The sequence below is a fragment of the Corvus brachyrhynchos genome, unplaced genomic scaffold, assembly GCF_000691975.1.
Source record: "Corvus brachyrhynchos isolate BGI_N302 unplaced genomic scaffold, ASM69197v1 scaffold94, whole genome shotgun sequence".
NCBI lineage: Eukaryota > Metazoa > Chordata > Aves > Passeriformes > Corvidae > Corvus > Corvus brachyrhynchos.
In genome coordinates, this window is record NW_008238330.1 from 11662296 (window position 1) to 11689185 (window position 26890).

General features: G+C 43.1%; 2 protein-coding genes across 3 annotated transcripts in view; one reads left to right on the plus strand and one right to left on the minus strand.

Annotated features, from left to right (window-relative positions):
- Nucleotides 1-11852, plus strand: part of CAPN7 (calpain 7) — a 33893-nt gene extending 22041 nt beyond the window's left edge. For both annotated transcript variants that reach the window (XM_008633915.2, XM_008633914.2), the window contains exons 15-21: nucleotides 538-673; nucleotides 1116-1191; nucleotides 3460-3605; nucleotides 4347-4409; nucleotides 6829-6959; nucleotides 8053-8145; nucleotides 8226-11852. In XM_008633915.2, the coding sequence (XP_008632137.1) occupies nucleotides 538-673; nucleotides 1116-1191; nucleotides 3460-3605; nucleotides 4347-4409; nucleotides 6829-6959; nucleotides 8053-8145; nucleotides 8226-8370 (790 nt within the window). In that variant the 3' untranslated portion in view covers nucleotides 8371-11852. The remainder of the gene's footprint in view (nucleotides 1-537; nucleotides 674-1115; nucleotides 1192-3459; nucleotides 3606-4346; nucleotides 4410-6828; nucleotides 6960-8052; nucleotides 8146-8225) is intronic.
- Nucleotides 11853-12886: 1034 nt separating this feature from the next.
- The window catches only part of SH3BP5 (SH3 domain binding protein 5), a 51778-nt gene continuing 37774 nt past the window's right edge, over nucleotides 12887-26890 (minus strand). Inside the window, exons 5-9 of the mRNA XM_008633918.2 lie at nucleotides 24426-24556; nucleotides 20561-20603; nucleotides 18434-18653; nucleotides 15019-15279; nucleotides 12887-14347 (exon numbers count right to left, since the gene is read on the minus strand). Of these exons, the coding sequence (XP_008632140.1) occupies nucleotides 14166-14347; nucleotides 15019-15279; nucleotides 18434-18653; nucleotides 20561-20603; nucleotides 24426-24556 (837 nt within the window). The 3' untranslated portion in view covers nucleotides 12887-14165. The remainder of the gene's footprint in view (nucleotides 14348-15018; nucleotides 15280-18433; nucleotides 18654-20560; nucleotides 20604-24425; nucleotides 24557-26890) is intronic.

The following is a 26890-nucleotide window of genomic DNA, read 5'->3' on the forward strand; positions in this document are numbered from 1 at the left end:
ACTGGGTTTGTGATTGCTGTTACTGCCATAGTTGTTGTTGTTTTTTGTTTGACTGGTTATATACATATATATATATAGTAAAGAACTGTTATTCCTATTTCCCACATCTTCGCCTAAAGGCTCTTGATTTCAAAATATAATAACTTGGAGGGAAAAGGGGTTATATCTGCCACTTCAAGGGGGGCCTCTGCCTTCCTTAGCAGACACCTGTCTTTCAAAACCGAGACAGCTGCTTAAATGGTTCCACTTTTTCTGTACTTTGTGTGGCTGTAGTCACCAGCCAGGCTGTTCGTATTTAGAATTTTTTTGTCATCATACATGTATTGTGGTGAACTCATTTATAAAACAAGGTTCCAAGATAATGCTTCTGATGTGACTGTGTTATGTAACCACTGCCATAGATGCCAGTAGAAAACTAGGCTTTGGTAACTTGTTACTGATAATATCTTGCTCTGTGTATTGTGTAGGATTTGGAGTTCGTTTCAAAGCATAAATTAGTTTCTTACTGGTCTAATAACATGTCTGTATCACTTTCAGTACGTGGGATGCAAAGCAGGGCCCGGTGAAGGATGCCTACAGCCTGGCCAACAACCCTCAGTACAAGCTGGAGGTGCAGTGTCCACAGGGTGGTGCTGCTGTCTGGGTCCTGCTCAGCAGGCACATCACTGACAAGGTGCTGGTTCTGCACTGCGAGCTCTGACACAGCTTCTGTAAATCTTTCTGTATGGCTTTCTCTTACTAATATGTTACTGCCTATGTTCAGGTGTGTATGCCTGTGTACATGTAGAATTTTTTAATTCAGCAGGTACGTGTACCTGCAATTGAAACAGACCCAGAGTAAAATTTGAGCTGACTGATTCTATTCCACCATACAGGTTCTGAAGTGACTTTGAATCCTGGAGCCTGAATAAGTTAAATTAGTGGCTGTTTGTTTACTTCAGGCATTTTAAAAAGAATTCTATTGGGTATCCCAATAAATACAAATATCAGATCATACTTTGTGGTGATCAAAAGGGACAGTAGAATGTATACTTGACTTTGATTAAGCGTTCATTATGTTTCACAGAATTGCACAACTCTGATTTGTGTTTGTTTGTGGGGGGTTTTTTTTATAGGATGACTTTGCACACAATCGGGAATTCATTACAATGGTTGTGTACAAGACTGATGGCAAAAAAGTTTACTATCCAGGTTAGTATACCTTAATTGTCAAGAAGCTGATGTCACAAATAAACGAAGAATTACACAGAATTTTTTGGAGAGGAAAGGCACTTTTTCCTTTAAAACCTGATGCCTCAGTAAGAGGTCAGTCTTCTGAAATCGTTGTTTTGCTCTGTTTGATCCCACTTAAAGTCTACACTGAAGGATTAGGCCATTCTACGCATGCTGTAAGCACTCTTAAGAGGTCTATGTAGTCCTGCTGACACTTATTTTGATGCAGCATTTTCTTTATTTTTTCTGTTTATTTTTCAGTGCCAGTAGTTAATGCTTAGAGGGAACAGATGTTATGTGTTAGTTTCTCTGATAGCATATTTATTTCCTACATTTGTGAAATTATTTAAAGGTCTACACCTTCCACAAAATGAAAATAATCAGGGTTAATTGTCCCATGAACTTGGCTTAATAAAGTACCTAAGCAAGCTTATGAAATACAGGTGAACACTTCAGCATATTTCCAAGTATCAGGTATGGAATGTTTAAAATGTTAAAATTTTATCAAAATCTCACTCTTGGTCATTATATATCAGATTCTCTTCACCTTGAGGAGAAGGGGTTTGGCTTTTGGAGCTTTGCTGTAGCTGTGAAGCAGCCATGTATGCTTTATTTCAAAACAGATAGCAGATCTGAGACACAGGCTGGGATACAGGGTGTAAAGGTAATGCCCAGGTTGAATGGATAGACTGAAACTTTAGGTCGAGCTAATAAGATCATATTTTTATTCATTCTTTCCATCAAGTTAGAGATTACTAAGAATATTCCTTGGAATAATTCAGTGAAGGTGCATCTTAAAACAGGTGGATTTGGCCTGTTGCTTTTACAGATAGGAATCTCTTTAGAACCAAGCTTGCATTCAGGTAGTGGCTCATGCAACAACTCCCTTAGTAGCTTTTAAAGCTTTTTTCACCAAGGAGTGGAATTTGTGGGACTTTTTCTATTGGAATGGCTGGCAAGCATTGCATTTTTCACATCTGATCTTGTTCAGTCAATTCTGTTGACCAATTCCCCTAGATCCAAGCTTCCCCTAGAACCCAAGTCTTTCTGTGAAAAGAGCTGCTGATACCTGAACAAATCATCATCTGTTTTTGCAAGAGCTTCTCTGTGAGGAGAAGCAGATGCCCAAGACTTGCTTCTGGTGTTGCTGGTAGTTGTAGCAGTGCTTATTTTACACGTGTGTTTCACTGAAAACGTTCTTAAATGGGCAAACCCAAACACATTTGCATAGTAGAGGGAATTGTTCCATTGTGCTTGAAAGAGACAGTCTAGCAAGACCAGTAGCAAAAACTGAGTGATTCATGTGTTTTGTCTTGCTACACAAACTTTTTTAAAAACTTCTAATCTCATGAGCTCAAACTTGTTTAAAGCCTTCTTCCATGGAAATAGATTGGTCAAGCTGCAGTATTCTTTTTAACCATCTGTTAAAATGAAATGAGAACAAAGCAGCTAAATCCTCTGGCAGCAAGGCCGAGATTTCCCATTCCTAAGCTTCTTATTGTTTTATATTAATCCTTTCCCCTCTCCCATGTTGCTTTGTGGAAGATAATAAAAGGACTTGATCCTGGGCCTATTGAAGTAATTGGCTAGACTTGGTCCTGCCTCACTGAAATTAAAAGAAGTCTGGAAAGAACCAATTAGAGGTGAAATAACAAATTACACTGTCTAATTGTAAAAGCAAACATTTGGGATCTTTCTAAGTACCACATGGGCATTGGTATTGGGCTGCAACTACATCTGTGTAATGATCACAGGGATTTGAAGAGAGAGGGAGAGAAAGCCTGTGTGATTTAGTTAAAGGAATTAACATGTTTTGAAGTATTGTTTATGAGGTGGCCAAAGATTTTGGCAGCTGTCATTCTGGAACTGTCCAGCCGATGGAGAAGGAACAGACACTTCAGAGATTTTCAAAGAGTGCTTAAACATTCATTACCTTTCTCTTGAAATTTCAACATAATTACAGTAGGCTTCTTTGAGTAGTGACTTTGGTGGGAGATGGATAAGCAGCCCTTACAAGTCTTGGGATTTAAGCTGTACTTTTAAGCACAGAATTTGTGTCTTTTCATGTGTGACTGTACCTCTCCTGAAAACAGTAGCTGATGTTAAGACTGTCCTTTTTATGGGTAAATCTTGATGCTCTCCTCTGTTCAGAGCACTTGGGTCTGTTCAGTCTAATCTTAGTAGTAAGTTTACCAAGCTGGGGGATTTTTTTGGTCAGGGAAACGTGTTCATCCTTTTCTTTTTCAGCTGATCCTCCTCCATATATTGATGGTATCCGGATCAACAGTCCTCATTATCTGACCAAGATAAAGCTGACCTCTCCAGGTTCCCATACATTCACCTTAGTGGTGTCCCAGTATGAGAAACAAAACACCATCCATTACACCATCAGGGTATGTGCTGTTGTTTCATAATGAACATAAGCATTTAAACTGTAAAGTGTCCTTTGTTTTTATATTTGAGAAAAATTCTTCTCAATCAGTATTGCTATTTTGGGAGGGAAGCTATGAATGATGGAGCAGAACCACTGGATGAAGTGTTTGGTAACGTTTTCCATTTGTAGTTTAGATATTAGTGTGATTTTAGTAACAAAATCAGCTGAAAAATACTCTTATTTCTTAGAATAAAAAAATATCTATGTACAGGCAGATCACTGGCTCTCTATATATCAAAAATAAATCTATTTTAGATCCTGGTTAAGATGTAAAGTTCTTTGGACTTCTTTAGGTCTTGACTTAGGATTTGGGTTTTTCTCTTAACTACTGAGTCACATAATGATCAATGCTAGTTTTTTTTTTTTTTCCACTGAAAAAGAGTAAAATGCAGATTGTTTCCATTTTGCTTTTTTGTTGGGTTTTTTGGGAGGTTTTTTGTTTGTTTGTTTTTTTGGGCAGGTGTTTTTCTGTTTATTTGGTTTGGCATTTTTGTTAAGAAATTAAGTAGAACTAAGTCTTAGTCCCAGCACTATTCTGAATTTTGAGTTGGACACAGGGTCATCTGATGGGTAATATGGGCATACAGGGAACAAGTATCTAAAAATGTTGTGTAGGCAATTCTTCTTTTTTTTAATTTGTTGTGATTTCATTTAAAAAGTGCAAGATAATGTGTGACCTGCTGCTTCTTTTACAATGCAGGTGTATTCCTTGTGCAAGTTCACCTTTTCCAAGATTCCTACACCTTACACCATTTCTAAGCGGGTAAAGAAACATTTTCTTTTATGTGTGACTGGTTTGGCTTTTCCATATTTGAGATGTACAAGGTTTTTAAATATATGTTGATCCTAGTGCCCCACCTCTACCACAGAGAGTGTTGTTGCAGCTGTGCCATTGCAGATGTGCTGCAAAGCCTCTGTAGAACAGTCTGGCCTTTGGAACAACCCATACCCTAATAAATCATCACTGCGGAAATCAGGTTGTGCTAGGAATGATGCAGAGTGAAAACCCCCCAGAAGCATTGCTCATTTCCCCTTGGGAGAATTGCATGATTTTCTTGGAAAAGCTCTTGGTATGATGGGACAAAATCAGCAACGCCAAACCAAAGGCACCAGTAGCAAGACCATAAGAAACAAACTTAGGATGGCAATATCACAACACAGTACTGTTCCTAAATTTTGCAAAGATACCTCAAGGGTCTGTAACCATTGGAATAAGCACTCCCATTGCCAAACAGGATCAAGGAAGTATATCCATTGTACATTTCCAGTAGAAATGCTCCCTGGGAGTACAAGAACAGGGGTGAGAGTGAAAAATTTGACTGAAATTAAGTCAGAAGCTCAGATAGTTTTGGGACCAGCTGCTGTTCATATTTCAGCTGTCAACATGAGCTGCAGTTACACCTAAAGCTGAAGTATAAATATAGCCAAGAACTCACAGGATAAAGTAACTTGCATGTATTTTCATGTTTCAGCAGCTCTATCCTCAGGAAAGAGTAAGCCAGCAACTGTTAACTTTAGCTCTGTACCTACCATGCATACCCTGGGGAATCCTATTACAGTCAGAAGTCTTCTGTCCAAACAGTAACTTGTTAAGGAAGAGAAACAAAGGAGTTTGAGCCACAGTGGAACCGTCCATTTTCTAGGACGCTTGTGCCTGAAGCCAAGGATTGCATTACTTTGTGTGGTCAGGGGGACATGCTGGCTTGCAGCTTGGCTGTTGAGTTCAGACAGTGTTCCATACCAGCTGTTATTTCTGGAACAGTCCCTTGAAGCCTGTTCTAGAGAATGGTGAGTGAATAGAGAGATTCCTGGGAACAGCGAGATAATTTGTTTGGTTCTTCCAGAAACCATTGTCCTATATAGCTATTAAAATCTGGGCTTACTTTGAGGAAGTGAAGAGGTCAAAAACACATTAAAGGTGAAAAGCCTGTTTGAGGCTTTCTTGAGGAAGGACATCTGTTTAATGTTGTAATATGTTTGAAAAGAAAATTAAGTATGTAGAAAACTTCTGTTAATTATTTGAAGATGTCTGTCTAATATTCCAAAAAAAATAAAAGGTATGTTCTATCTATCTAAGGCCAGTTCTGTCTTTAGGATTGAGTATAAAAAGTTAGTTGCCTGTATTTAATGCCTGTTTGGTGATTGCTTAGCAGTCATCACACTCAAAAGCAAGCAGAGAACTAAATCACAGTTTAGCAGTAAAACCAAGTTTTTTATAGATGTCCTATACTGGAGTCAAGTGGTCACCTCTGGAGCTCACCAAGCCCTAATGTGATTCCTGAAATTAAGTGCAGCAGAAGTGGAAAAGGGCTGGAAAGCTCAACAGCATACAGCAGTTTCAGATTCCTGGGTAGCAGCATGGTAGGGGAAGAAATCCCCCTTGCTTCCACACTTACCATGTCTGAGGGGTTTGGGCACTGAGTGAAGAAATTAAATCACAAGGGAAAATGCTGCCCCTTGCTGATTTGACAGAGACAGGAGGGAAGTAACAGGAGAGATGGATCTCAGCTATAAATCTGTGGGAATGCCTGGCATGCCTTACAAGTCTAACCTTTCAGTTTAATGACTAGCAGGAGGAACTTGGAAACAGATGGTCTGTTTCTCAAAGTCTGAGCAGCATTTTTCCTCTTGTGTGTCTTTGTCCTTGCAGGATTTGTCCTTACTGTTATCTTGTCGCTGCAGTGCTGGTTCTCAGAGTGCAGAGAGGTGATGGACAGGGCTGGAGGCAGAGATCTTTAAAAGTAAAGGATACAACACTATTAGTATTGTACTGCCTGCATCACTGCTGTTCCTCATTTAACCCAATGGAGGAGTGTCTGAGGAAGAAAAACTAACCTGTGTAGTCTAGTATGTGTGGGATAGATGGGAAAGTGGGTCTTTTGTTAGCTCAGTTTGTCATAGTCAGAAACAGTCACTCCTTGCTTGTTTAATGTAAGCTGGAAAAATACAGTACACGTCTAAGGGATGTAAGGCTTTGATCAAGGGGGTAGGGAACTGCACAAGACTTAGTGAATGCACAACACAATCTTTCACTTCACTTTAAAAATTAGGAGAGGTCACTAAAGTAACCTGTAAAGTGAGAGGACCCTCTAGTCTTGTTTGTGTATATATATATGTATATATATATATATAAGCAATACAGATCCTTAGGATTTGTTTTCTGTGCTTTTGACTTCTTTCAGGTTAATGGACAGTGGAAAGGTCACAGTGCTGGAGGATGTGGAAACTTCAGAGACACCTACAAAAACAACCCCATCTATCAATTCCAGCTAGACAAGAATGGACCACTGCTAATTGAACTACGGGGCCCAAGGTTTGTAGAGAGTACTTGTCCATCAATACAGTGAAGGCATTGCATGCCAAAGATGAAGCTTTGTCAGTATCCCTTTGGGGAGGGTGGGAAGCTCATGGAAAATCCAGAGGACAAGGTGTTGACTCAGATTTAGTACTATTTATGTTTCTATCTTTACCATCAATAGTGTTTTAAACCTACACGTTAACTACTGTGAGAAATCCTTGACCTATAAGGAAAGCAGTTGCCTTCCTTTCTCTTTAGTTTTGGGTCTGAGCAGAGCTATGGAAGAAGGTATAAAGGACTTTGCTTCTTAAAACTAATTATGATCATAATTCCTTTTATTTTGTAGTAGAGCTAATATGCAGGATGCTAAACCCTTACAGGCTCTGAGTCTGAAAGTGCATTTACTCTGCCACTAGCAGGCCAGGAGAAGTGCTGGATGTCAATGTCCTATAAAGTAGACTTACGCAGGCCAAATTCCTTTGACTCAATTAATGATTACCTCAAAATACCAGTATCCAGCACTTCTGAATAGCAGCATCTCCTGATCTGCAGTCAAGTGTTTATCCTTTGCAAAGCTATTTGCCCTTTGCAAAGTGGGCTCCACAAAATGGCAGAACTTTTCTATCTCTCCTCCCCTCTTTGAGGACACTCCTCATGAAATGAAGGCAGAGGTGTGGATGTATAGTTCCATGAATTGAGCAGTTTTTTGTATGCATTTTTTTCTGCACTTGCACATCATATTTGAGTAGTTTGAATGACAGGGGCAGTGGTGCTGGTCACATGCATTAACAGGAGCAGACAAAGTGTCCCAAGTTGTATTGCAACATGAGAAATTCTGCTGAGATCACTGACACTGAGTCCTCTGATAGCAATCAGATCACACCCCAGGATCTGTCCCATGTGGCACGAGTGTGTCACAAGCTTAACTACTTGAATTCTGCTTGAGTGCACAGGCAGGCTTCTAGCAGGCATTTTTCCTATAGTCTAGTTTTACCTGAATTCAGTTCTGTGTCTTTCAGTTATACTGTATAGTTTTTAATAACTAGCCCTCTTCCTGGTAATCCTGATGACCCAAATATCTAAAGCAAGTCTGTCATGTCACTTGCAGGCAGTACAGCGTTGGTTTTGAACTTGTCACCGTCTCAACAGTGGGAGATCCTGGTTCCTATGGCTTTCAGAAAAAAAGCAGTGGTGACTACAGGTAACACGTAATGAAGTCTGTATAGAGGTTTGAAACACGCTTCAGATCCCATTTCTAACAGGTAGTTTTCTTTGCCATAGGTGTGGATTTTGCTACTTGGAGGTGGAGAACACATTTGCTGGAGTTTACAACATTATCCCCACCACATTCCTGCCTCAACAAGAGGGCCCTTTTTTCTTAGATTTTAACAGTACTACTCCTCTTAAGGTGTCACAGCTGCAGTGAGGAGACAGAACTGTCCAGTGCTGTTAAAAGAGATGGTTTTGATCTGTCCAACAGCCTGAGAACAGGTGAGGAACCCTTACTACACATGCACAAAAGAAAATTACATCCTGAGTTATAGCCAAAAGCATGGAATCACAGATTGCCAGTTAATTGTGGCAGGGAGTTAGCTATAGGTTTGCTGCTATGGTCCAGGAGTGAGCACTGTTCAACAGGCTTGGGAATAGGCTAAAATGCATATATTCAAATGAACCAGCAGAACTCAATTTATTGCAGTTTTTCCATACTTTGAATCAAAGTCTAGTGCGTTACAAGAAAAAATAACATTGAAATTCCCTCCTCCCAACATACAGGGTATATGGGCTAAAGATTCTATTCTTAAAGTAAACATGTAAGAAAAAAATATTCTTGTGTATTCTCCTTATTCAGTCTCAGGACCAAATAGCTTTTACTACATATTTGTGCTGCTATCTAAAATGTTTTCAGCACTGAACTGGTTCTCACACCTAAACCTAAATGTACTACTGCTGAGACGGTAGTAATCCACGTGTCAGCTTACCTGCAATATGTACCTAGGACTAAAGGAAAAGGAAGGTTCCAGCTTTAGCTGCGTCTGAAAGCAGAGCAATGGCTTTGCTCATGTTACCTGTACTTTGAGAGCTGTTGCTTCATATCTGTATGACTTTAGTACATAATACAGCATGAGGTTCTATGGCTTTCTTCCTGCCAGCTGCCAGACCTAGGCTGAGCCCGAGGAGCAGGAAGGACAGGAGGTTATCCAGCAGTAGTGTCCAGGCAGTGCAGCACAGTTCCTTGAGTAGCTATGAAAGGTTTTCATCTAAACATCCCCTGCAAGATTCTCTGTATCTACTGAGAGTGGTCTCAGTTGCTGGTGCAGGGAGATGGGGAACTGCCCACCATGAGCAACTCAGCAAAGAAATGTTTTATTTTCATCACTTTTATAAGTATGTATCCGGTAGGGAATGATCATTTAAACCTCTCCCCCAATACACCACAGCTGCAAGGAATGCACTTGCTGATTCCATTATACAAGACATCTTTGAAAAGATACTCTTTTCCTTGTAAGTTGAAGCCAGTGAATGAATGAGCACATGGCCAGTGTCATCAATAGAAGCAGGGTCCGAGTTCTTAAAAAAACAGTGGAGGTGGGATTAATGCAGAACAAGGTTTTTTTAAGAAGCCTCTCTTATGTGCTCTTCCTCTATATCTACATACATTGTATCTGAGGAGGATTCAAGATAAGAAGTTTTTATTTAATGCCAATTGCTTCACAGATCCTGAAATTGATTAAATTTTGTGATTTTTACAAAATTTACAATATTTGACAGTTGGGGGAGAGAGTATTTTTAAAACAGCCTTGGGAATTTTGCTGCCATTCAACCTGGTTTGGCAGTTTTCCAAGGCAAAAGGTAGCATTTAAGTCTTGCTTTTCAGCACAGGTGTCACTTGGCCATTGGGAAACTGAGCACACATTCTACAGGAGCACCAGAAATAGCTGTGGGCTAAAATTATTCCCACAGAAGTCTGCTATTAGTCCTCTCCAGAAAGTCCAAGAACCTTTTGTTTCATTTCCTTCATCAGACAGCTGCATAACAAGTGTCTAGCGCTGAAAGGGCAGCAATAGCTCATGCCTTTGAAAACACATGCCTTGTTGACTGCAGTTCTCTCAGAGACCATCTGGGCTAGGGAATTTGTGACAAGTTTGTCACAGAGTGACTTACCTTCTTATACAGAGAAGTTTCTGATGATTATTGCAATAAAGCAGTAGAGGGAACAGCATGGGCACAAGCTGAGAAAAACAACAGATTAGGTTCTTTGTGATTATGCTTGGCTTTTGGAGTATGTGCCAAGGACTGCTTCATCCCTACAAAATAAAAACTTCATTCAACTCCCATTTTCAAAATTCCCTACAAGTTTGTGTTACGTTTTTAGCTGAGGCTAAACCAGAGTAGCAGTGGAGTCCTCCATGTACCTTATCACCTCTAAAGTCAGAGGCAGTGAGGAAGTCTCAGTAACTGAGTTCTCTTTTTGGCAGTACAAAAGGCAGATGCCGGAAGTGCCAGCTTTCAGCACCAAGTTCTTGCACATTCTCTGCTGTTTGAGATCAAGCTGGTAGACTTGCCTACAGGAAAATCTGTTGTTGTTCTTCAGTAGTTCGTTTCTACTCGGCAGGAAGGAGTTTTCCTTTCTTTTTCTCCCTGAGCACAAGTTAGTGCCAAAGCTTATGCTGCATGAAATGAGCATAGGGCTCAGCTTCTGTACTGTGCTGAACTTAAACTGAACTGAACTAAAAGTAAGAAATGTACTCACTTTCCTAGTGCAGGCAAAGGCACTAAGGACAAAGGATCCTGTCCCCACCAAGATACACCAATATTTCTTACACATTCAAAACAGTCAGTGGATTTGGCTTATCCCCATTGATGCACAGGACTTATGCTGTCAGTCTTGCATATATAAAACAAATTCTATTCAAATATTGCACCTGCATAGGCTACGAGAATGCCATCACTGTGCAGTTCCCTTCAGATATAGGTGTGAACACTCAGGTGGAGTATTTAAGAGGTACTACAAAATATCCATATAAATTATAGTCTACAGATTCTGGTTATGGCAAATTACTTTTACAACAAAGTTTCCTTGCATTTTTTTCTTAAGAAGAAATGTTGATATAAGCATTTATGATTTGCTTTAATATTGTCTGTCAAATATATACTTCTGTATTTTTTCCACAAATAAATCTGGAAAAATTATTGCAAAGGGAACTGATCCTTAGATTTTAACATGACCTCAGGCGACTAAGTTAAGCTTTTCTTTGTAGTGTTCAGCATTTTTTGAGCCATATGACAGAGAACAGAGTTTGTTCTGTTTGGAAGACACAGGTTAGCCCTTGATTGACCCGATCCCTCAGTTCTCAAAGATTCAGTGAGATGTAGTACCGTGGCTGAATGGTATCAACAGTTTCCATCCCAGCCGCCCCAGACTCTGAGTTCAGTCCTCATCTCCTGCTGCAAGCTTCATGTAACTATTTTGTACAGTAATTATGCACTTAACCACACAATCTCTGCAGCCTTTGACAGCCACCTATTTAGAATTAGGTTTGTGTACAGATAGTGGAGGTTTTCATCGCTTCGTCTTACAAGGACACTGAAATTGTTTGATAATACCAAAGAGAAGTAGAACTCCTAGGTTAACACTTGCTTTATACATTCTCATGTCAGGGCAGCTGAAGCAATCATGTATACTTTGATACACTAGAGGCTTATTTTTATACCCATGAAGGCAGCTACCATCATGTTACACTTCAGAATCCATGAAGAGCTTAAGTTAAAAGTAACTGGAGAAAGCTTGTTCATTTGCTTGTACTCCACAGCAATGTATGTTCATTTAAGTCTGTCATATTTATAATTACAGCTTTTATGAATTTTAAAATAAAATGAGTTTTCCATTAACTTATTAGACACACAGTTCTGCCTGTTTCCTTGCACATTTGAAGGGCGGTTTACCTTCCAAGTCTGGGGCTCACCAAAGGAGGAAGGCTGCAGCATGATCTTTCAGCAACTCTTGCAGAAGGGTGGAATAAAAGGAAGGGCAGAGGGAGTTCAAGGCCCTTTCAAACTTCCAGATCAATGGTTTTATCCCAATCAGGACATATGCAAGGCAGCACACACACAACATTAATTCATTGTGCCCAAGTGTGGGAAGTTTGGGTTTCCAGACGGAACAGGCAAGATGAGAAGAAATTCGATAGGAAGAGAGGTTAAAAAAAAAAAATCACCACCAAAACAACCATTCAAAGAACCCAGGAAAATGTAACAGGTGTTGACTGGGAGGTCTGCAAAAGTGAGATTCAACCACAAAGACTGCTGCTAGTTTTTGTAACTGAATGCAGCACAGACAACAGCTCAACTATGAAAGTTTAAGTAAAAACGCTTAATACAATGTGGCACTTCTGTACTGCTTTTCATACTTAATACTGTCTATCCCAGCTTTTCCCCAAGTGATGATCACATCAGAAAATGGAACCACAGATTTCTTTCCTAAGCATTTTCTGGGCGTGGGAACTGCTGGCAGTGAAATATTTCAGCCTTAAGGTCTTCAGAAGATGTAAACATACAAATGTCTAACACAGTTACAGCTTAACAGCTATAATGTGATGAATCTATTTTATGAAAACAGGATTCTTTGCCTGCAATTCTGCATGGCTTTACAGCCAATTTCAGCAGAGGTACAGAGGTCTAATGTAACAGAATACCTTCCTCCTCCTGCACACTAAGGGAGTTTTGGAGAACCTGGCTAAAGCTCTCATCTTGTGGCACAGTTCAGAATAAAAAGTGAACCATGTATGCAGGGATTTGGGAAGCTGGAAAGAGGCACCAGTTGCCCACATACCACAGTGGATTCTAACACCAATGTGACCCCAGCCTGCAGTCTTCAGCTGGAAGTGGATATTTGGAGACTAAACTTGAGATAAACTTCACTTACACAGACTCAGAATGTGGAAAACAAAACTGTTTACTGTAGTGTGAAGAATTTTACATTAACTTTGAGAATAGATACACAAGCTGTGGCAGGGATGAAATACAACAGGACTGCAAAAACATAGAATAGAAAATACTTTGGGCAATACTAAAATTCCCATCAAATTAACAATATAAACTGACGTTTTAGATAAAATGGTGCTTTCAGAAATGTTTAGTCACCAAAACTGAAGAGTCCTAGAATTTTTACTACCACTTATTAGCATAATTATCAGACACTACTACTGCCTAACAGCTGCTGGCAAAACATGCCCCGTGCCCTTTCTAGTTTTATTGAACACTTTGTCTAGGGCATACTAAAATCCCAAGTCCCTTTAACAGTTATAAACCCCCACACAGTACAACCTACAGAGAAGCTTAAGAACACATTGTCAATCTACACTGGCAATTCCTTTTCTTCATGCACATTTCAAGGGCAAACCCCTTATCATAATCGTCCTGAAAACATCTATGACTCCCATTTTTGAGGAAAAAAACCCAACCAAAACAAATAACACTTAAAGTGCTGAAAAATAATACTTCACTTCTCAGGGGAGCAGAAGGGCAAGGGGCGAATCAACTCTTTTTGGTCACTGGAATCAGCTGCAGAGTCCAAGCCAGACTCGGGAAGGTGTCTAGAAAGGGCCTCCCACTGCTGGGCATTACCATCCCCTTCCTGTCATCCGTCTGTTTTATAGGCTTTTAGAGGCATGACTCATTTTATCCTTTCTGTGAGCACCAAGGGAAGAGTGAAGGCTTTCAGATCCCACACATGCAACAGTCTTCCTGTATACAAAATATTTCTACGGTTTCAGCATAATACAGACAAATACAGATGTTTAAAGATTATGCCACTTGTACTCAAGAGATCAGTTGTATCTAAACAGCATTTCATTCTACAAAACCGAAGCCAAACCGCTCCCTGCAAATGTCTGGCTTGAATTTCAGACCCCCAACTGGCATGAATTTACACGGGAACATTACTAGTTATTGCTTCAGCCAGGCTGCTACAAAACAATTTACAAAGTCTGTGAAATATGAGCACAGCTTAAACATTTGATAACTCGTCCGGCCTACAAAGGATTTACTGAATAAAAACTTCAGCCTCCACATCAATTAAACTTCTTAGTGCATTTGTAAATTCTCAAAGTAAACGCTTAAGATTTGGCATATATTATTGGCACAACGTTCTTCAAACACTTAGAAGTTCATGTATAAATATTTAGACTCCCATTAATCAGGACGGGGCACGAGAAGGACTCAGCCAATCTGGGCAGCTTTCCTGCCCGCGCATATTCCCTCTTTGATTTTCATGCACTGAAGGGAGAGCTGCTTCATTCGGTTATCCAGAGCCAGCCCTTCAGTGGAGCTGCTCCTGGTGCTGCTCCTATTCTTGTTCACTCTGTCGCTTGTCTTGTTCTCAGCCCCTTCTGCCCTATCCCCTGCAAAGAAAGGATTAAACTGGATGTTAAACCCGGATTTCATTCTACAAGTTAAGCTTCAAGCAGGTGCCTCTGCAGCTTCCTTTGCCAAAGCACAGAAATCACAGGAGCAGGAGCAAGATGCTTTAACAAAACCAAGTTGGCCTTCCAAGCTGTGATTGTCTTGTGCATTGCATCAGCAAATCAGTGAGAACAGCCTTAGCATGGAGCAGACAAGGGCAGTGGTAATCCTCTAGGCTGAGTTAGTCAGCCAGGGCTGGCAGAGCCTGCAAGAAGCTCCTTCTGGCATGTTATTTTTTGTGGGGATTTTGGTTTTTTTTTCCCCCTGGAAAGCAAGTTTTTCAAAAAGCAGGACAGTAATTTAAATAAATAAACTCAGATTTTCCTCCAAATAAATGTACCATGAGAATCCCACTGATCACTTATTTCATGAAAAGTCTCAAACTAAGACAGAACTGGGGAACGTTCCCAGCCAGGAGAACAATACTTAATACATTACAGACATTGTTGTTAACTTTGAGACACAGGGCCTTCCACAATTGCCTTCCCCAAAGAAGTGGCCAACAGGTCAGAGCATTCCCTGGCATATGCCTAGGGGATCTGGGAAGGTTTTCCTGCTCTCTTTATGAAGCTGAAAAACACTGGCCCAGAGCGAATCCAGCTGTGCATACCTCTCTCAGCTTCACATTCCGGGGAGGAGGCCCCACTGCATTCGCTCCGGGGGCCGAGGACAGGGAAGATTATCCCAAACTCAGAGAGGGAGACAGGGCTGGGCAGATCCAGGCTTCCAGGTCGTGTTGCAGGAGGAAACTGAGTTGGCACGTCACAGGGACTCGTAGGACCGGAGCTGAAGCTGGACACTGACTGAGTTTCTGAATCTTCTTCAGACACAAAGCTGCTGCCATTATCATCCTCAAACACCTCTGAAGCCACTGCAATGTTCAAAGAACATTCCAGTTAGTAATTCAACCCCCCTCTCCTGCACCTTCCCAGGCAAAGGCAGTTTTTCAGGTTTGCATCTTCCATACACAGACACACTGCTATCCCATGGGCTGCCCACTCTGGTTTTCTGCCCCCTGTGCAAAGCCTTAGCCTGGTTCTGCCCTGAGGAGCAGCACACCTGCAGGCCAGGCCATGCAAGGGCCGCTCTGCAGCAGCTACTGCTCCTCATGCCAAGAAGCTCTTGGATTTTTACTAGCCCTGCTGGCCTTGTTCACTCATGGTCTTCAGAAGACAACTTAGGTTACAGCCCCAATTCCCTGTGTCTGCCTCCCCCAGCACTACCTTGATCCCAGCACAGCCTCCTGGTTACTTAAGGAGCTAATTAGAAAGACATAGGTCCCAAGATCCCTTTTTGAATGAAGATCACCAAACAACACCAAATTTAAAAAAAACCCCAACATGTATTCTTTTCCCTGCTTGTGTTTGCTCAGATCCGAATTTTAATTAAAGCAAACCTGCTCTAAACTGTCTGTCTAGATTAAGCTGCAGGGTCCTTATGAACAACCAGAGGAGAAACCCATTAAAGGCTTCATTTTGTGCAACACAAGGGTGTAGATTTTGCTGAAATTCAACACACTTCAGAGGCACATTGCAGGCTGGGGACCAAAGACTTCTGCACACAAGCAGTCCCACTGGGATCAGAAGGTTCTCTAGACGCATCAGCCTCTACACCACACAAGTGTGTGATGGAATCACACTGTCCTGAAGAAGTCCAAGACACAGCAAGACATCCACAGTGACCTGAGGTTATCTTCAATTCCTCCTCCTTGCAATTCCTGTCATTGTTAGCGAGGCTCAGAATTGCCTTGGAAGAGCAGCAGGAACAAAGCAGCAGCATTAAAAAAATGGCTCAAAGGAGAAGCTTCAAAGAAGTTCTTCTGTCACCTTGGCAGCCTGGGGCTCACAGGTACCACCTGGACACGAAGGTGCCAACAGAAGCAGCTACTGACATGATTATGGAAGAGATGTTCAGCCTCCTTCTGCTGGACTTGCAGGTTGCAGAACTGCACTTACACGTTGCAAAACTGACCTAAAAGGCTTCAAACATAAAATGGATAACATTCCTGAGCCCCCTCCAGGGCACTTCATGCTCAGAGACAGCTTTTCTTGTGGTTTGGGTTTTGTTGTTTTGTTTTTAATGAAATCAAATCCAAGACTGCAGCAGGGCCTTTCTTCTCGCTGCATTTCATCAATATATGGTGAGCAGTTCAGGTAACTTTGCAGGGGGCGAAAGCAATAAAAGGTTTGGCAAAAAAGATGTTTCCAGTTAGAGTCCTCTGCTTGGCAAGAAGCACTGACATCAGGCAGTCTACAAGCAGCACAGTTTAAGCTGCAGCTTCCTTTTCACCATCTAAATTCACCATAATGCACAGGAGCATCTGCAAGGGCCAAGAAGCTCTTGCTGATGACGAGGTGTTTTATCCAACTCCGGCAGACAGAAATCAAGATACAAAAGGACCTTGGTGGAAACCTCCCCCCATGTTACAATGAGAGTTTAATCCAAGCTATTTTAGCTATTAAGTCTGGCAGGCTGCTAGTCTTGCCTTGTCATAACCCAGTTCTGTGATGGCACCAGACACAAGCTGATGTCTTTCCACCCATGTCAGATTGGGCAATTCAAAAAGAGGGATGAGCCCACACTGCTGGTCCTTGTCTGCAGCCTCAGCAGCAGCCAGGGGAGCCAGCAACTAATATTAATTAGTATTAACTTTCCTGGCTCTTTCTGCCCCTATATCCCAGGCCCCTGAACTCCTTCAGCACAAGATACCCTCAAGTCAGTTATATCTAAGGCTTTCAGGAGGCCTTCTGCCTGAGGAGGGGGACTTGTGGGCATGCAAAAGAGGCAATTACTGCCTAGCTCAGAAAGGATCAACCTCAGGAATTCAGGGTGGCAGAAGATAAGCAGCCACACCAAAAGCTGGCTGCATCAGCTGTCCAGACACAGCACTCGCTGCTGCAACTCAGGTCCCAACTGCACAGTACTGAGTGAGAGAGCACCAACACATCATGCAGGAACTCCTGCCACTGCAGAGGGTGGAAGCCAGCCCAGGGCTCCTTCCCAGCTCCCACGCCTCACACAAGGCTGTACCACGGAGCTACAAGGCCTCAGTGCCAGTACACACTGGTGTCTATGTGGAAATTGCATGTTCTGCCTTTGGGCACCAGGGCTGTGCAATCGTGAACTCCTGCAATCCTGACCTAGACTTTTCCCTGCAAAAATGAAGCTGAAATACAAATTAAACTGGAATTTTTGGGACTGGGCAGCAAGAAGACTTTCTGCATCAAGAAGGGGAAAAAGTGTCCAGGAAGGAGGCAAAAGTAGGCCACATGCAATGCCCATCTATCCACTTTCACCCACAGCCAGGACAAATGCAAACTCACCATGTAACAGGCCTTGCAACACAAGGTCCCCACGTGCCCCCAGAAAGCAGAGGTTCCCTTGCTTGCTTGGAGGTTGTTGCTGTCACCAATATCTCCTACAGAGCCCCTCAGCACACTGCACCAGCATATTGCTGCTTCTTCACTTCCTTGTTCACAGCACACATGCTCTGCTGAAATCACATCTTGGCAAAAGACTCTGCAGCACCAAGGAGCTTATCCTTACACGCTTCCATGTGAGCATCACACCTTTCTGTACTACTGTAGCCACAACTTGAGTTCCCTCTGCCACAGGCCAAGCACTGGAAGACAACACTTGATCCAAAAAGTCTGCTCCCAGGCTGGCTGAATGATCTGCAACAGCCTGCGACCACTCCAGGCAAGTCACTGCCAGCAGCAGCACTGGCTTAAAATTAGACACATGCTTTGAAGTGCATTAATTTGGCTCCTTACAGCACTGTACAAAAAACTACAGAGATGTTAAGGGAATGGCTGATGCACTTTAACTCATTACCCTTTCCCTTGAAAATTGGCTATTAAAGAATGTAATCAACTCCTGCAATAACAAGAAGCGTCATAACTTAGCCACAGTCTCACAACAGCCAGCAAATTTCAAAACTGCAGAATACACAGAGCAACCCTAATGTCAGCATTCCTTACGATGCCCACGGGATATTCCCAAGCACAACAGTGCTCTGTACTCACTGGAGACGGTGTCTGACTCCGGTTTACTCGCTGACAGGTCTTCCACAGAGGTATTGCTCCCCTCGGCACCCACGCCACATCCTCGGGGCCCCATGGCAGTGGACCTTCTCCTCTCATGAATCTCATCTGAGATCATCTCCAGATTTTTCAAGGCAGTCTTATACTCTCCCTTTGCCAGGGCCAGTTTGGCCTGCAGGTCATCCACTGTTTTCTTCAGTTGCTAACAAGGGAGACAGGTATTAGATGGACTTTCACTACAAACAAGGCACAGCACACAGTTCCCTGTTATGTGTCCAGGTGCCCTGGCTCTGGACAGGCAAGCACAAACCAGGGCTGGTATCTGGGGGATGGCAGAGTTCAGAATTCAGAAGCACCCTGGCACAAGCAGTGGCACTTGTGAAGGAGACAAGAGCAAGGCCAACCACAGGAGCCAGGGACTGGGACTGCCTCTGGAGTGTGGTCACGGCCCCTGGCTGAGCACAGAGCAGAGGCCCTGTTAACATGTGAACATGCAGGATCTCTCCTTAACAGGAATGCACTCTCAACTATGTCACTGCTTACCCCAGAACCACCCCAAGGTCTGCAGGGCACAGCAGGGCTGGGGATAACCCCTGAGGGGGCTAAGCCCCACTCTCTGCTGAGCACTGAACCCATCACTTCTGCTCACCAGATCTGCAGAGCAGACAGCAGCAAACCTCAAACCCTGACAGCTGTAATACAGCAGTTCCTGTGTTCCCAGGCACAAACACCACCCTACAGCAAGGGCAAAAGTGTTGTACATCCTGTTTCCCAAAGGGGAAACACTGATTGTGTGTCTGTGGCTGTCTCAATGCTGGTTTTTAATGTGCATTAAAAGCAATCTGTGCTGTCCTTTTCCATACAGTTTACACAATCACCTTGCTTCAGGAAGGCACTGAGCAGCTGCCATGGAGAAGCAACAGGCTCACAAACACTAGGCCTTTGCCCATGGAAAAAAGGGAATTTCTCAAAAGATGCTTCTAGGCAGATGGGATTATTGGGCTGGCATCCAGCCCAGGGCAGGCAAGGGTTCCACCTGAGGGAGCAGCAGCTGCAGGCAGGCAAGGCAGAGTAGGAGAGGGCACCCAAGCCTGTATCCTGGCAAGGAAAAAGGTGCACACCAGACTCTCTGAGGCTTACAAAATGCTGCTGAATCTCAGGCAGCCCAGGGAAGGACTCTCAAAACTGTTGTGGGATGTGCCTTGTACCCCAGACAAGGAATGGAAATACTTTTCTAGCTAGGCTCCTACCGACCCAGCGCCCCACTGGAGCCTTCCTGCACCCATGGCCAGCAGTCCAAGGCAACGTGCTCCATGTAAACCCTGAGCACATCCCACACAACAACAGTACCGGCCACCACCCTGCAACTCCGAGAAGCCAGGCTCCTGGTTTTGGGGGCCACATGCAGCAAAAGTCACTCAGGTAGAGAGTGATTCTTGCATTTGAATTTGTAGGGCTACTCTGCCCTCACAGCTCCAAGACTGGCTGTAATAGCAGGGATTACCATCCCACACAGAACTGCCATGCCCACCTCAGGGCCACTGTGCCCTGCAAGGCATTTGCTATGCCCAAGCACTGGCCAGTCATCATTGCACCACACAGAATGCAGCACAGAGATGCCAAAAAGCCCTGGAAGCCTACCCAGCCAAATCCCAAATCCCTCTTATGCCAAACCCCAAATCAGAAATTCACATCTGTGTGATGTTTGAGCACTGCAAGCAGGTTACTTATTCTGTTAATTGATCCAACCAGTGAACATAAAAGAGCACCCCAAGCACAGCTAAACAGTCTGAAGCACAAAATACAGGGGGAAAAAAAAATGAAACCCACAACAAACAAATAAATCCCAGATACATTAAACTACAAGAAGCAAAGATAGTCAAACTGTACTCTTTTGGTTCTGACAGAGTTCAAACACTCATATTTCACACAAGGAAACAAAGACTCTCTTAGTCTTTTATCTTTAAAATGTGCTTAGCAAATTGCTCAAGAGGTTTTGAATTGGCTTTGTATAGAAACACAATGCAGTTGTCGGAGCACTTTAGATGCAATTTCAATATTTACTGTAAGCAGTAAAGAGTTTCAGATGGATCTGAATTACATACTTACCTCTAGTTGGACATAGTACTTCGCCTTGAGTTCAAAATAAGGTCTGTGGAAAAACAAAGAACAGTTGTTTACAATCACTGGGACTGAATGCAGTGTACTGGCGTGGGAGTTGCTCTCTTTGTAGCATTAACACAGCTATTTTGTGTACCACTGCAATCCCAAGAGACCACTATTCAGATGATGGAACACCTACACATGTTCTCAGTGTCTCTTACTCTCTAATGCATCTATTTCTCATGGGTCTTTTGACCTAAATACAGATTGCAAAATTCCAGTTTTTGGAGTTGACAGCATAATTCCTCCAGGCCTAGATTCTGCAAGATATTTAAATGTAACATCCAGCTTCAGGCACAGGCATCCTCTCTCTACTCAGCTGATTTCTGAGCCCACAGCATGTGTAAATTCCCACAGAGGGTGAACCTGCTCCGTGTTCAGGTGTGGGGGGTAGAAGGGCAGTTCTTGGGTTTTTCAGTGAAGGGTGTGAAGGGAGCTCAGAGCACCACATACAAGGGCACAACATTTCCCAACAGTGGCCACCAGGCACTTCCCTAAACTTGCTTATAAGGTTGCAAGAGGACAGGGGTATAAGAGGTGCAGTACGAAGCCTTGAAACCACTTTCCATGCTCAAAGTTTTGAAGCCCACAAGCCAGTATCATCTGATACAACACTGAGCAGGACTAAAAAAAGAAAAGCTCTGTTATTTCAGCAGGGCTCACTACCCTTCTCCCCTCTCAGAAGCTCTCCTGGAAAGTAGGGGAGAGATAAACAATTGGATATGGTTTTACATGAAATAGAATGTGAACTACCCTTGTTGTGTTTCTACCCTGACAGCAAGGCTCTTCTGAGCTGTAAGCCCTACTGCAGCTGCATTTGGGACTTCAGGAGTGTGAAGCTGTGGCTTTCTGATCCTATATTCTTTGAAGGGTTGAAATCACTACACAGTCACACACAAAATAACTGAGTTGTGTTTCCATTAGAGTAGGTAATTTCCAGCTCTGATATTCTTAAGCACCTTCCCACCATCATCAGGAGCGCACAGCCAAGTCTCCATGCTTCCAGGGACAAGATCCAGCGAAAATGCACCTCTGCCTTCCCTTACTGGGACATAACCCTGCCCAAGGCTACACAGATGCACCTGCCAGGCAGGATAAAACACTGCAGTGGAGAATTTGGATTCAACAGATAAAGGACTCCTACAGCCATACCCTAAAGCAATGGGAGCACACAGATAGTGACAGAATGGTGTTGCAGGGAAACATGCACAGGGAAAGCATTGAAACCCACTCACCTCAAATGACCCGATTCTCAACCTTCCTTACCCTGGTGCCAGCTGGGAGGGAACAACCAGGCTTGAGTCCTAACCTCCCACCAGCTTCCACAAGCCTTGGGAAAAGTCCCCTCTCTATCAGCAACAAGCACACGTGTGTTTGCATGGTGTGAAAAAACAACACATAAATGCATATGTGTGTATACACAAATACCTACACGTGCACATACGGGCAGGAACGCTTACGTGCAACAGGCAAGAAAAACCCCACCTCAGCCACCAAAAGGAGACCAAGAGCCTCACACATAAACACTCCTGCTCACTGATGGCTCACACACAGCTGGGCACCTGATGCTAGCAGGAACCAGGGCACTGGCAGGGGAGGAACTCCCATGTCCTGGGGTCACTTCATTCCCTCACATCCGTGGCCCTGTAGCCACTGAGGGCTGGTCTGTAACTCAGCAGGGCAGGAGACTCGCCCACAGATGCAATCCTACATCACTGGCCAGCTGAGTCCAGGGCACTGCACAAAGTGCTTTTGAAGTCAATGACAGGAAGAGTGAAAGGCACTTTGCCCAAGTCGCCAGAGCAGAAAGTGACTTCCAAAAACCAGCTAACACAGGCGAGTTCATTATCCTACAGCTCAGAGGCACTGAGCCAGAAGATCTGGTGACTGTTAAGAACATGCAGCCGTATGCATTTTCACAGCTTACAAGCAAATAAACACCCAGAAACTAAATTAAAAACAAAACCAAAACAAAACTATCCAATAACCCTTCGATCATCAACTTTACACGGTAAATCATCTAAATGACTTTCCTCCAGGATGCCCCAGTCTTGCTTTCAAAATAGTAATGCTTTAAGCATCTTAATCCCAGCTGAAGCAAGGAGCAAATGCAAATCATTTTCTGCCCAAAAGAGAGCAACTCATTCAGCTTGTCTATCCAAGAGTTTAAAGAGAGGATGAACAAAAGGCCAGAAAGGCCCAAGTGTTACAGCCAGTGCTCCCACACCACCCAGGGAGAAGGTCAGAGCAGGATGCTGGTGTTAAATCCTTCCTGAAAAGCAGCTAGAGGCCAGCTACACCCTACAATACAAACAGCCACAAATTCAGCAGCCTCATTTCCCAGCTTCTGTAGCCACTTGACAGCACTGATGTTTTCAGTTCAGTTGCAATTTTCCTTTATGTGAAAATTGCAATGCTGGGAAACGACTGACCTTTCCAACATCCCTATGTAGCATGACTTCAAAGACATCCGCAACTATTTGTGCCACCAGGCATCTTTCATGTTAATACTAGGTTAGAAGTGGCATTTCTGTACACCCTTTATTAAAGGAACTCCAAAACACCCTACCTAGATGGTTTATGCTGCAGTCAGCCCTGCTGTAAGACAAAGGAATATACATACTGGGATCCTTCCACAGAAGTGAAAACCAGCTTGGCCCAAGGAGAATGACACGAGACACCCCTCTGAGGGTAGTTCCAGCAAGGAAATGAAAACTCTGAGGCACATCACACAAGAGGCAGCTGGGACGCCAGGCTCCACACCATCATTACAGAAAGCTATGTACTGACAACTTAATCATGGTCTTTATTTTAAATCTTATTGCAAGGAAGGAACTCCTAGCAGCCAAAACTGTTCTCAGATATTGCCCTTATCCAGAGGAATCTGTCATTTGGTGATCTGACGATGGTTTTCACAGCCCCTGCACAGTGCTAGACAAACAGCATGCCACTCCTTCTAGGAAGTCACACCGCTACACTGTTTCGGCAAACATGCTTGGATCTTGCTTGGGAAGTGCTAATCCTTTCTTGAATTGAGCAAACCCCAATCAAAATAGATTTCTAGTTGACTGATTTCACCAAAAAGTCATTTTTAGATGGAGGGGATTAAATTCTAAATACAGCAAGCAGATTGTTTAGACAAGCCACAGTCTGGAAATATTTTTTTTTAAAAATGTCTGTGAAATACAAAGAAGATTAAGAATTGGTTGTAAACAGGGCCAAATTTCACACAGTTCTGAAAAAAAAAGCTGTTTCACTTCTCTGCAACAGAGCCAAACTGCACAGCAAATGCAGAGACAATTATTAATGACACAAGCTGCTTAGCTATGCCCTCTGAAAGGTGTTTCCTTCCCCAAGAATGGCTCTCACACAGCTTTGCCATGGCAGTGTCAGGAAGTAAACAAGCCTCATATACAGCACGTTACACCCGTGCAGACTCGCACCTTTCAGCTTTCCGTCACTTGCTTTGTTGCTCTCCTAACTAAAAACAAGAACTGTGAACAATCCCAGGCCGTGAAACATCTACACACACAGCTCTGCAGACAGCACCTGTGCGGATCCCATGAGCCTGTTCCTCAAGTCACACGCCACCAAGGAGTTCAGTGCACTAGAACAAGACCAAGATGCTCCTCAGAAAAGGTTTCTTATCCCATGTAGTTCACCAGTCTATCAAGCCAGGTGTTTCAAAAGACACTTAGAAGAACAACAAGGACAAATACCAGTACCAATTGTGCTGTGAGGCTGCTACACACAGAGAGGAACCCAAAGAGCAATACCCTTTTGCAAGTTCAAAACCCCCACAGAACAATACTTTGATTTATTGATGGCTCTTTTCAGCTTCTTCTCCAGTTGTTTCATCCTTCCCATGGCAGCATTGTATTTGGCTGCAGTCTCCTTGTGAACCAACTCACTTCTTGTTTTGGTCTGCTCTGCCTCCATGACCTTCAAGAGGGGGAAAAGAACAGGTTGAGCAGCAAGACACAATAATCCACTTCTTATCATTTCAATTAACAGCAACTTTATAATCTCTCCAATCACCTCATGTCAGGAAAGTGAGGGCATAGAAAAAAATTACTTTCAGTGAACCTGCTTAAAAGTCTTTCCCAAAAAGAACAGCAACATGTCAAGTCTTCAAACACTGTAATTATGAGAGGTGTTACAGGTTTTCACATAATCCCTCTTACAGGAAGTACAGCAGACCCTCAGCTTTTGGGTCCATCCTTTAACCCAGTTAGATATTCACAAGAGAAGCAACACTAGCAGAAGTCACCCAACTACATTCAAGAGCAATGTTTATGCTTCCTCCTGCTTCTCTCCCAGGAACTTGACTTCCCCTGCACAGACATGGCAGGTTGGTCAGCTCCCAGCTACAGCCCCATCACTCTGCAAAGGGCTGAACACCAACCACAGCAGAGGGAGGACTCAAATACAGTTTGGCCTGAATCACCAGTCACTAGAAGACTGTGTGTCTGAGATGGCTCTTCTCTTAAAACAGCTGACATGCCTGAAATCACAGTTTCAACACTGAAAATGCAAAGGTTCAAGCCCTGAGCTGACACTCCCACTACCCAGACAAGGGAAGCTATGCTGATGACCAGCCCACTATCCTCATGTATCAAGATATCTTGAACACAAGTCTGATAAGGAGCAGCTGAGGGAGCTGGGGTTGTTTAGCCTGGAGAAAGGAGGCTCAGAGAGACCTTACTGCTCTCTACACATACCTGAAAGGAGGGTATAACCAGGTGGGGCTTGGCCTCTTCCCCCAGGTAACAAGCTACAGGAAAGAGAAAAGGACTTCAAGTTGCTCCAGGGGAGGTTTAGATTGGATATAAGGAAAAATTTCTTCACTGAAAGAGTTGTCAAGCATTGGAACAGGAAAAGTAAATGTCTCTCCGTTAGCTGCACTGTTGGTATCCCATAGCCAAGCTTTGCCAGTAGCTCTATCCAGGGTACTTTTAATGTCCAAATTTACAATGTCAGAGGTGTCAGAAAATGTGTTTTATTTAGTGCACTAGCAGTCAAGATCCAGACAGGGAGGTGACTAATTTATTTAAAGTCACAAAAGTGGTGACACGTCTTTGTTGGTCTTGCTATTGAGGGGAAAGCAGGTGATCTTTTTAAGCTTCCTTTCTTGCAGCTGAGAAGGTATTTATACAAAAAATGGCAGGACTTCATTTTCTCCAGTACTGGATTTTGAAATGCCTCAGCTGTGATACCAACTACTCCGCAGCTTCAAGCAGATTTGCTCCAACTGGCTCCCACCACCAGACTGTGCATCTGAGCTCTCAGATGCAGAGAGAATATTCAAGATACCTTGATTTTAAATAACCTCACCCACAAAGCTCTAGGTTTTGGAAAAAGTGTGCTAGCCCTCCTAGCCCTCAGGCTGAACTGAACAGGGAAAAGAGATGGTAAACTCTGACTTGCTTGGAGCGCTGCTCCTCTCAGGAAAACTCTCATGTTGTCCTTTCTGATGCCTAAATGAATGCGTGAAACTGCCAAAGCCAAACTCCATCAGCATCAACTCGTAGCTCTTGCTGCCACACCTGGAGGCCACTTCTTGCTCATCTGCACACACCACTCATTATTAAGGAAAGGAATTACTACAGAACTTTAAACTATGGGAAATAAAGATTTTCAAAGGATCTTTTGATCAGATATAAAATAATATACTCAACTCCAAAACCCCTCAACTTTCTCATCTATATAAGGCATCCATTTTTAAAGAAAGGGAGGGGGGGAGGGGGAAGTCTATCAGGCTCATAACATACTCTCTCCTGCATCCTCAAAAATAAACTGCAGCCTCTTATCTCAAGCAACTGTTTTAAAGCCAGTTGGTGCAACGACTTTCCTTAGTGAAAAGTGTCAGACAAGGCTGGTTTCAGCATGGAAGTCTCCTAAATTAAACTGCAGCCTCCAAAGATTGCACAGAAGGCGGTTCATCTTCTTTCTAGAGTGGCAAGGAAACTGCAATTTAAAAACACCGTAAGCTACAAAATAATGGAACAACCGGAATTTCCCAATGCTCAATTACATGTCAGTCTCTTGCATCCATTCTTGGGGCAAAATTAGCATGAATTTTGATAAATCACGTGCTAAGAAAGACCAGCACCAGGGTCATAAGCAGGTTAGGTGTCCAGTATCATGCTGATTTTTCAAATGTTTCATATCAAATATCACAGAAATGCTGAACCCTGCAGAACTGGGCTTTGAGGATGAAAGATTGCAAATGCCTCAAAATACCTGACAAAATGTGGAATTTGCTGCCAGCCATAT